At 41.0% G+C, this 10075-nt stretch overlaps 1 protein-coding gene, 1 pseudogene and 1 gene segment (V, D, J or C); 1 reads left to right on the forward strand and 2 right to left on the reverse strand.

Moving 5' to 3' along the window:
* Positions 1-8249, reverse strand: part of LOC102298218 (zinc finger protein 853) — a gene marked incomplete at its 3' end in the record, with an annotated part of 22946 nt that extends 14697 nt beyond the window's left edge. The window contains 1 exon segment of the mRNA XM_042216018.1: positions 7995-8249. Coding sequence (XP_042071952.1) covers positions 7995-8166 — 172 coding nt within the window.
* On the reverse strand, positions 3881-6424 carry LOC121812874 (annotated as a pseudogene).
* Positions 8250-9028: 779 nt separating the features above from the next.
* Positions 9029-10075, forward strand: part of LOC121812875 — a 6151-nt gene continuing 5104 nt past the window's right edge. The window contains exon 1 of the V gene segment in view: positions 9029-9270.

Here is a 10075-nt window from a genome sequence, read left to right on the forward strand (position 1 = left end):
CACAATAAAAACTGTCAAACATCAAAAGCTGCTCATTTACACTATTTTATATTTAGTGGATGAGGACATGCAGAAATGCAGCAGAAGCAAAATAAACAGAGTAACAGAGGTTTATCTCTTTAAGGTAAAATCTCTCACATGGAGCTAAAAGTCTTTAGGTCATTTTTCATATTTTTGATTCCTTTGCGTAATTTCTCTTTTATAAAATAAAAGACTAAGAACTCTTTCTTCTCATATTTAAATAAAATTCCCATTTTCAAGCTAGTAGCTGAGAATCACCTCATTCATTTCATTATGTCAAATCTTTTGCATTTTCATAGATTCAACCAACCAATGTGAATATTTGTCTGTTTTTTGACAGAATCGAGTAAATAATAGTCTAAATATAAAACTGTTAGGGTCCTTGGGTTTCTGACTCTTTGTTTTGTCTTTATGCTTTTTCGAGTCTTGTTCATTCATTATTGTTTTCTCTGTGTGACTTGTTCGTAGCTTAGTTATCGGTATTTCTAGTTTTGATTGTCTGTCTGGTGTTAGATTGTCCAGCCTGGAGCCTGGGGCTCACTTGGGCCACTTCGGGGGTGGGGTGCCCTCAGCCTCTTGGCCTGGGGCTCGGTCACTCTGGCACAGCTGGCTGGGACTCTCCTCAGCTCTTTCTGGGACAGTGGCGCGGCTGCCCCTCTGTTGGTCTTCCTTGGTCTCTTGTGTTCTGGGGGCCTCTGGATGTCTGGAGTTTTGATCTCCTCCATACCTGCTTCATGCCCTGGATGACGGGGCTGTGGCCCCCCCACACCCTCTAGCAGATCATTACATGAAGGAACTTTTTTAAAAACAAGCGCACTCGTACTACATAGTTGTATTTTAGATCACTGAGGAGAGGCTACTGGCATTTTAAAGAAACCAAAACAGTCAAATAAAATAAAGACAAAAGTTTTACTTTAACAACAAGTTAAATGCTTTATTTACAGATTGCAGAAGCTAACAGCAATATTCTGTAAAATTATGTTCAAAATAATAAATGCATGAAGACAAAAATGAATCTTCCATTATTTTCATCCAACTCTACTCATGACTGCCTGGGATCATGTGACGCATGGCTGTATGATGAGCTCAAAGGAAGCTGTCCTAAATAAAGCTAACAATAAACTGATTTAAATGAACTTCATAATCGAAAATGAGCCAAATAAACTAAACAACTGTCCATGTTTTGTTTTTTTAAACAACAAAATCTAATCAGAATAAAGATTCACTGAATATCACCGAGAAGCCTGATGTAGATGGATAACAGATCAGACTGATCAGTGTTACACGTAATAAACTCAAACACAAAAGGAGTTTGAACTCAGAAAACTGAAACATGTACACATTTTTGGATGTTTTGCCCAAAGCTGGATTCCCTAATAATGTTTAACTGTCAAGACTAGGACTTCTGACCCATGTGATTTTCAGTGTGGCATAAAACAGCGGTCCCCAACCCCCGGGCCTTGGGCCGGTACCGGTCCGTGAGTCGTTTGGTACCGGGCCGCGAGAGTTGAGGTTTTCAGGGTTTTTATCGGTTTTCAGCATTATTTTGTTATTGTTTTCATCGTTTTCCTCGGTCTTTTCACGTGTGTTATGAATAAATCTTTTTTTCGGTACCGGTACTAGTTTTATTTTGTTGTATTTATCCGCGACACCTTAAAGGCCGGTCCGTGAAAATATTGTCGGGCATAAACTGGTCCGTGGCACAAAAGAGGTTGGAGACCGCTGGCGTAAAATATTTCTACACAATATGAATATTTTGCCACATGCTTTACATTCATGTTTGTCACCTGTCTGAGTTATTGTGTGTACTGACAACTAACTCCTACATTGAATGTTTTCCCGTGGGTTTTACAATGATATGGCTTCTCTCCTGTGTGCGTTCTCATGTGGAGAGTCAAAGTACTGTTGTGAGTAAAATGTTTCTCACATTCTTTACAAGAGCAAGACTTCTTTCATGTGCGGATTCTGTGAAATTTATTCATTTGGAACCTTTTCACATTTTAAAGACTTTTTACTTGCACCAGAGTCACACTGACTTTTTGATAGAGGAGAGTCTTTTACATTTTTGCTGTGATATAAGTTTATGTGAAGTCTCTTCTTTGACTTTGACTCTGAATTTTTAGATGATCCCAAATCTTTATTCTTTCTTTCCTGATCTTTTCTCTCAGCTACTCTCTAGCTGTGAGAGAGAAGATACTCCTATCATGGTCTATGATCTCTTTCCTAATAAGCAGCAGTCACCATAAAGGTATCAGTCTCTTCAAATGCAAGTTGCTCGCTGTCCCGACTGCTGCAGAGTTCCTCATCTTCCTCTTTAATCTGTGGAGGTTCTGGTTCCTCCTGCTCCAGACTGGAGCTCCTCTCCTGGTTCCAGAGCTTCTGCTCAGGGAGAACCTCCTCCTGCTCCTTCGTACAGATGTGCTGCTGTGGGACGTCTGTAGGAACAAAAGGAAACAAGAAAAAGAAAATAGATTGAGTAGAGTAACACACAGAGGCAAAGACAGAGATAACCTCACCGACTGACCTGAAACTGTTTCTGACTCCACCCACTGATGTTGAACTCAACCAATGAGATGATTTCTGTCTGCACAAGTCAAAGCACAACCAGCCTGATGTTGGACTGCAGTGGACTCTCCACTTCTGAGAGTCCATATTCATGGAGTCATAGTGCCAGATATTTAATCTCAAACATCTTAAGGACCGACCTCAAGTGGCTGCATAATGACAGCATTCAGGTGGGAGGAGTCTGAGGAACAGACACTGGCTGTATCCCAATTCAGGGTCTGCAGCCTTAAAGTACGCATTTCAAGGCCGATTACGTCACAGCAGCGCGCCGAAGGCTGTCCCAATTCAAAGGCTGCTCGAAATGCGGCCCTGAAATGCGTCCTTCATTTCCCTGAATTTTAAGGCTGTGGCAGTGTAGACTTCGTGGCCCAACATATCCCAGATTGCATAGCGCGGCGATGGGTGTGGATAAATTTGCAGAAAAAAAACGGCGGATGAGGGGCGGCCGAAGAGTAAACTTTAAGTACTGAATATTATGTCACTTATTTATGTGCAAATGTTTAATAACGAAGAACATTAAAACATTCCTGTTGGCCACATGTCGGCAAAGTCATGTGACATTAGTGACGTTTGTTCTAACTTGGTTTTAAAGCCTTTACTTTAAAATATACGCCGTTCAATAGCTGAGCTTAATCTTACAGAGAATGATCAAAGCTCATGTAGAAACAAACAAACAAATGAACAAAAGATTTTCTCCTTCATTTCTGTCAAACAAAGCTGTATGACACGTTTCCAGCTGTTCGTATCATGGTTTTAAGAAGAAGAAAGTGTACTTTATTGGTCCCCGTGGGGAAAATCCCTCTCTGCATTTAACCCATTCACTCAGTGAGGCAGTGGGCAGCCACTGGGCGCCCGGGGAGCAGTGTGTAGGGACGGTACCTTGCTCAGGGGTACCTCAGGGTAGCTGTTCAGGGGAATCGAACCTCCAACCTTCCGATCATGGGGCCACCACTCTACCTACTGAGCTATCTCTGCCAGGCAACCTGGGCAGCGCAACGGAGGCTTTTTTAAAAAAAACTTTATTGACAAACAACAGTATCAGCGCAACGGAGGCTAGACCGTCCCATTACACAAGCCTCGGTCTTTGAGTACGCGGCCCTTGAGGGTCGTTGAGGCTGCGTACTTTAAGGCTGCAGACCCTGAATTGGGATACAGCCATAGACCCCTATGTAACAGTTTTCAACAAAGTTCAGGTGTACACAAACCAAAATGATGGAGGTAAAGGGGCAAAAATGTTTCTCTAGCACACAATCTGAAAGAAACTATTGAAAGAAATAAGTAATGACAGGTGGGCTTTACTTTAATAACAGATTCAATTTATTTAATGCAGGCAGAAGCTAACAGCAATAATCTATAAAAAACTATTCAAACATTATAAAGGTAAAATTGAAGTAAACCCTTATCTTCATTTATCCCTATTCCATCTTATTCTACTCTACTTAAAACCCTCTTTGACCTTTTAAAGCGATGCTGAATGAAAGATGAGCTCAAACCAGCCTTCCTCAGCTCTGGCAGGTCCCCATGACGCAGGAAAAACATCTTTGCCTCACACTGTGCTCTCAATCAGAGAAACATATGTGCAGCTATAGGAACGAGGTCTTTGCTGAAGGCTGGAGGAGTCCAAGGGAAACAATCATCCCCTTGAAACTTTCTACTTTATTATTGTCATTAGTTACTGATATGCAGATAAAACACAACAAAACAAAGTCAGTCTAAATGAACTAAATAACCAAAGATATTATGAACCAAATAAACTGAATAGCTTGATTTATAAAAAACAAAATAAATAAAAAACGTCAACATTTTCTATTTATTAAAAAACAAATACCTCGAATGCAGTTTTACATCACAAGACACCAACCAGCAACAGTCATTGGTTATCCACTAATAGACAGCAAATACAAAACTTAATATACAAATTGAGTTTCAATCCCCCTCTAAATAAAGACTGTATATCAATAAATATAACCAAAACTAAAATTCATTTTTTAAGAGTCACCATATTTTCACTGAAGAATTAGATGAGAACAGATTAGATGAAACTCTGCTTTATACATAATAATCATGCAATAAATGATGTTTGTCGGAACACAGTCTAAAGATATTTGAACTCTGAAAGCTCTCCTGTGAACACGTATAAGTCCGCCAATCTTCTTTCACGCTTGGCTTCTCTCCACATGTTTCAAGACTACAATTTCTGAAAATGATACGCTTGATACAACGGTGTGAGTTCTTCTATGTCCAAACAGACACTTCTGTATGTGAACGTTCTTCCGCATTTTGTACAACATTATGGTTTCTCACCTGTGTGAGTTTTCATGTGACGCCACAAATGACTGTTATATGTGAACATTTTCCCGCATGTTTTGCAATGATACGGTTTCTCACCAGTGTGCGTTCTTATGTGCCCGAACAGCTGACTTCTGTATGTGAACATTTTCCCGCATGTTTTGCAACAATATGGTTTCTCACCTGTGTGTGTTCTTATGTGCACTGATAAATGACTGCTACATGTGAATATTTTCCTGCACGTTTTACAATGATACGGCTTTTCACCTGTGTGCGTTCTCATGTGTATAGTCAAACTACCCCTCTGTGTGAAACTTTTCCCACATGTTTTACAAGAATATGGTTTCTCACCTGTATGGGTAGTCTTATGGCTTTTAAGAGATGATGACACATAAAAACCTTTCCCACATGTTTCACAAGAATACGGCTTCTCACCTGTGTGGATTCTGTGATGTTGATTCATGTTGTACTTATTCTTAAAGGATTTTCCACAAAAATCACACGTTAAGGACTTTTTACCCGTGTCAGAGTTACACCGACTCTCTGAGTTACTATTTGTCCCTGAATCTAAATTCCAGCTTCCTTCATGATTTTGGCTCTCATTTATAGGACAGTTGTGATAAAGAAGCTGGTCAGTGTTTGCTTCTGGGTCATTGTGGTCTTCTTCCTCAGCAGCAGTCACCACAAAGGTATCAGTCTCCCCCTTCAGTCCAAGCTGCTCTCCCTCTGGTTCTGGTTCCTCCTGGTCCACACTGTAGCTCCTTTTCTGCTTCCAGAGCTTCTGTTCAGGGAGAACCTCCTCCTCCTCACAGACAGGCTGCTGTGGGACGTCTGGAAAGACAAAAGGACACGAGAAAATGAAAAGTGATGTGATAATAGAAAAACATGCCTGAGAAAATACATTGTCAAAATAAGACTTTTACAGAGAAAATAAGTGTCATCCACAAAGGCTGCCACTCCAGAAATCAACAGAGGAAGAGAGAGGTTAAACGGCAAGGTAGAAAAGCTGCAGGCAGTGAACATGTACTGAATGAATAAATGATCAGTATGACACGACAAACCAACTTTCTAACAGTAACAAAATAAAAAGATTGTGTTTGTGTCGTTTTTATGGCATTCATGCAGGTTTTTGTCTTTTAGTCGATTCTTTAAAGAACTTTCAGTTTGAATACATTTCCAGTACATTTAAATAAATGTTTATATTTTGCATGTGTATTTTAAAAATGTCAGTTGGTAAAAATTTACAGACGAGTGAGATAAAAGTGTAATACTGTGCAAAAGTCTAAAGCTATCCTTCATTTATGTTTTGCCTGGAAAATGAGGAAATGATGTAGCAAGTTAATGATTTATAATTCCTTCAGTTTTAATATGAGCTCCAACACTGGCTGAAATGCAGCGCAAACCATGACAGCACCTCCACCGTGTTCAACAGAAGGCTGCAGACGCCGACTGTTAGACCTCTCTCCTGACCTCCTTCAAACATGTTGATCATGATTCAGATTCATAACTTACATGAGTCCCATTCATGTGTGACTTCATTCAGACTTTTACATACCTGTAATGTGAAGCTGTATTTCGGGTTTCCAGCTGACATCCATGAGTCTGTGCTGATGGTCGTTCTCTTCCTCGTACAGGATAGAATTATTAATAACTTCAAATATTTCTTTAGATTTGGACTGAAGAAACATAAACGTGTCAGAGCTGTGAGAGGGGAGCTGGTCAGTGTTTGCTTCTGGTTCACTGTGCTCTCCTTCCTCAGCAGCAGTCACCATGAAGGTATCCGTCTCCTCCTTCAGTCCCAGCTGCTCTCCCTCCTGACTGCTGCACAGTTCCTCCTGTTCCTCTTTAATCTGTGGAGCTTCTGGTTCCTCCTGCTCCACACTGGAGCTCCTCTCCTGGTTCCAGAGCTGCTGCTCAGGGAGAACCTCCTCCTCCTCCTTACAGACCTGCTGCTGTGGGTCGTCTGGAGGAAAAAAAAAAGGACACAAGAAGAAGAAAAGTGATGATGTTAGACGTTGGACTCATTTTTTAAAATCAGCTTCGCTCCTCAGAATCTCAAGAGGTTGTGAGCAGAGCCGATTATGCCCAGAGTTACATAAAAGTAATGGCTGACTTTTGTATTTGTGCATTCACGACTGCTGAATTATTGCAGATGAGGCGGGTCCATAGTGGAAGTTAATGTCAGCTGCTCTGGGACATGAAAGCTCGTCCCCTGAGCAGTAAAAGCAGCTTAAAAACTATCAGCAGCTCCATTCAGAAGAGCTGCTGTTAACCAAAGTGCTTCTGCAGGTTTGAAGTCAGCTGGCAGACATTTTTAACCAAATCATCATTTTGTAACATTTCCTGTAGATACACTGACACTGACAGATCTGGAGAAACTGTTGATTGTTTCTGTTTCATTTGCTGAAGTCTTTAACTCCTTAACACCTGGTGTATCATATTTGTGAGTCTTTGTGAGTTTTTGAGACTTATATCATCAGTGGGTTTCACTCCACTGAAAATCCTAAGTGAATTAAAAATAAATAAATAATAAAAATGCAACCAATGAATTGAAAAAAGCCAGCTGTAACAAATATGACACAAATTAAAGTTCATATATGCATTTTTATTGTCAGAAGCTTCACACTAGCCAGCGCTGCGGTTTCATTTTAAGACACTGATAAGCTCTAAACTCATAATTTCCTACGTGTGTCATGTTCTCAGTTTATCTCTGATATAAACAGCACATGCTCACAGCCTGATGGCAACAAATGACACCAGCCAGGTTCTCCAATAGACTCTGAGCCCTGTTTTTACATCTATCAGTTTTAAAGTTCAAGCTGTCTGAAGGTAAACACACGGATCACAGATAAGAAGCATCTGTGCTGCATCTCACCGAGCAGCTGCTCGGATTAAACTGTCATTAAAGACAAACTCAGAGTTATTTACACTTAATATCGACATGTGTATCACACACACACACACACACACACACACACACACACACACACACACACACACACACACACACACACACACACACCGGCTCGGTGAAAATGATGCATTCAGGTTTTTCTACCTCACAATCAGAAACGTCCCGCAGAGCTGTGATCAGGATGCTCCCTCAGAGGGACACTCACCTGTCCTGTGCAGCTTGATTTGGGGTTTCCAGGTGATATCCAGCAGTCTGCGCTGACGGTCGATCTCTTCCTCGTACTGGACGATCGTTTTTTCAAACTCCAAGAATATTTGTTCAGCAGCAGCAGTTAGTCGCTCGTTGATAAACTCTCTCAGATACTGAACTGAAGGCATCGTTGCTGCCGCAGCTCACACACTTCGTGCTCAGACACACGGGAGGAAAGCTAACGGTTCTTCCGCCTTTTCTTTGTTTACTTCCGCCTGGTGTCACAATGTGAAGTTCCGTCAGTTGAAGGCAGATATTAGTGGTTGGAAAACAGGGAAATAGTGCATTAGCGCCATCTGCTGGTGGGAAGTGTGAACGAGCGCGTCACTGAGAAAAAGAACTGATTCTGTTACTTTAACAGGACCTGAAAGTTTCGCTGTCAGTGACTTTAATGAGGTTTGGGGTCAGTCTGCAGCTCTCAGCCGCATGTTTCTGACAGCCTGGTGTAAGATGATGCTTGGTTTCCTCACAGCTGTCACATGTCCTTGTGTTTCCTGTTTGAACCATGCGCTGTTTAAACCAGAGCATCCAAATCAAAGTGCTGATGTGTCCTCTCTCTCCTGCTTTCCTCTGAGTCCTGTAACACCGTCATCCTTCTTTTTCCTCCGCCCACTGCTTTTCCAACGTTTCCACCATTTCTGCTTTATCATGCTCTTTATTTCTGCCTCGCTCATGTCGATGCTGAAGTATTTACTACACATCCATAATGACACTCACAGCACCGATCAACCTAACCAAGTCCACAGTCACATCCAACGCATAAACACATAAAACATCAAAGTTGCCTCAAAGAGCAAAGACCCTGCAATATTATAAAGAAACCAACAATCCGACGACCCAGTGCCCACTCGCCCAAATCCATGTCATGATCATCATCTACCCAAGACACCGCTCCAGTCCAACCACCCACCAGAAACCCAAAGAAACAAGTTCTGTTTGTGACCATTTATATTTTCTTTCATTGCTCTTCTCGTGGGAGCTCAGTGATGGAGAACATTTGGCTCGTTGTGCACACAGTGCAAAGTGCTCCATCCTCCCTCCTCACAGTGATTCAAATGCTGCTAACAGTCTGTGAACCAGGAGGAAGAGGAAGTGAGAGAAGTGAGACTCAAAGAGGAGACAGAGGGCGACATCATCCAGTAGGCGGGGCTCTCCTTCTGCACTGTGTTCAACCATTGTGTCAATAATAAGTGCTGCTGTGAAGAGAACAATTCTCAGACTGAATGTTGAACATCAGCTAGTTTTATTGCAAATGGTAAACTATTCAAAATATGAGGACATTTGAAAGAAAACGAGGACTCACCAAGTTATGTTTTGGATTTTGGTAGTTTGCAGGCTCCCTGAGCTGACTTTTAGAATCATATTGGTCACTAACTCTGGGACAAGGCCAGTGATGCATTTGAAAGCCAGTTTTAAAAAAAAGAGAGAAATCTGTCTTGGCATCTAAAAAAACCATCTTTAGAACAACACAGAGCAAATAAACTCATTTCCATTGTTAATTCAGTAACTTGGAAAAAAAGAAAGGAAATATTCAGTTCAGGGACTTTAAATATCACGAATGTTTTTAACTAACTTCCTTTTTTCTTTTATTTGTTTTTTTTATGTTTTCTGTTCATATAAAGTATCTGTCTATATATCATCATTTAGTGAAAATAGATAATTTAAGATTAATCACATTCACATAAGTCATCATTTCACTGGAAACTTTGGAAGCCTTGACATGACTGGAAAGACTGAAGCAGTTCACATATGTTTTTGTCATTGGACTGATGACAAAGACAACATGAAGCAGTAAAGATCAGAGACAGAGACAGAGCTGCTGTGGAAGCACAAAACTGTTTGATTGGCTGAGCTATTAAACTGGCCCCGCCCACTGAAGTTGAGCTCATCCAATGACATTATTTGTTGGTCATTGTGCTGCAGTGGAAGAACATTGTTCATGTGCTGTCTGTCTGGCTTTAATAACTCCAAAGACATGTTGCTGCACCTCTTTTTGCTTCTATCTCACATTATAGGTGAGTTTAAGAACAGGGATTA

Source organism: Haplochromis burtoni, unplaced genomic scaffold, assembly GCF_018398535.1.
Source record: "Haplochromis burtoni strain Fernald_Lab_line unplaced genomic scaffold, NCSU_Asbu1 Contig_899, whole genome shotgun sequence".
Taxonomy (NCBI): domain Eukaryota; kingdom Metazoa; phylum Chordata; class Actinopteri; order Cichliformes; family Cichlidae; genus Haplochromis; species Haplochromis burtoni.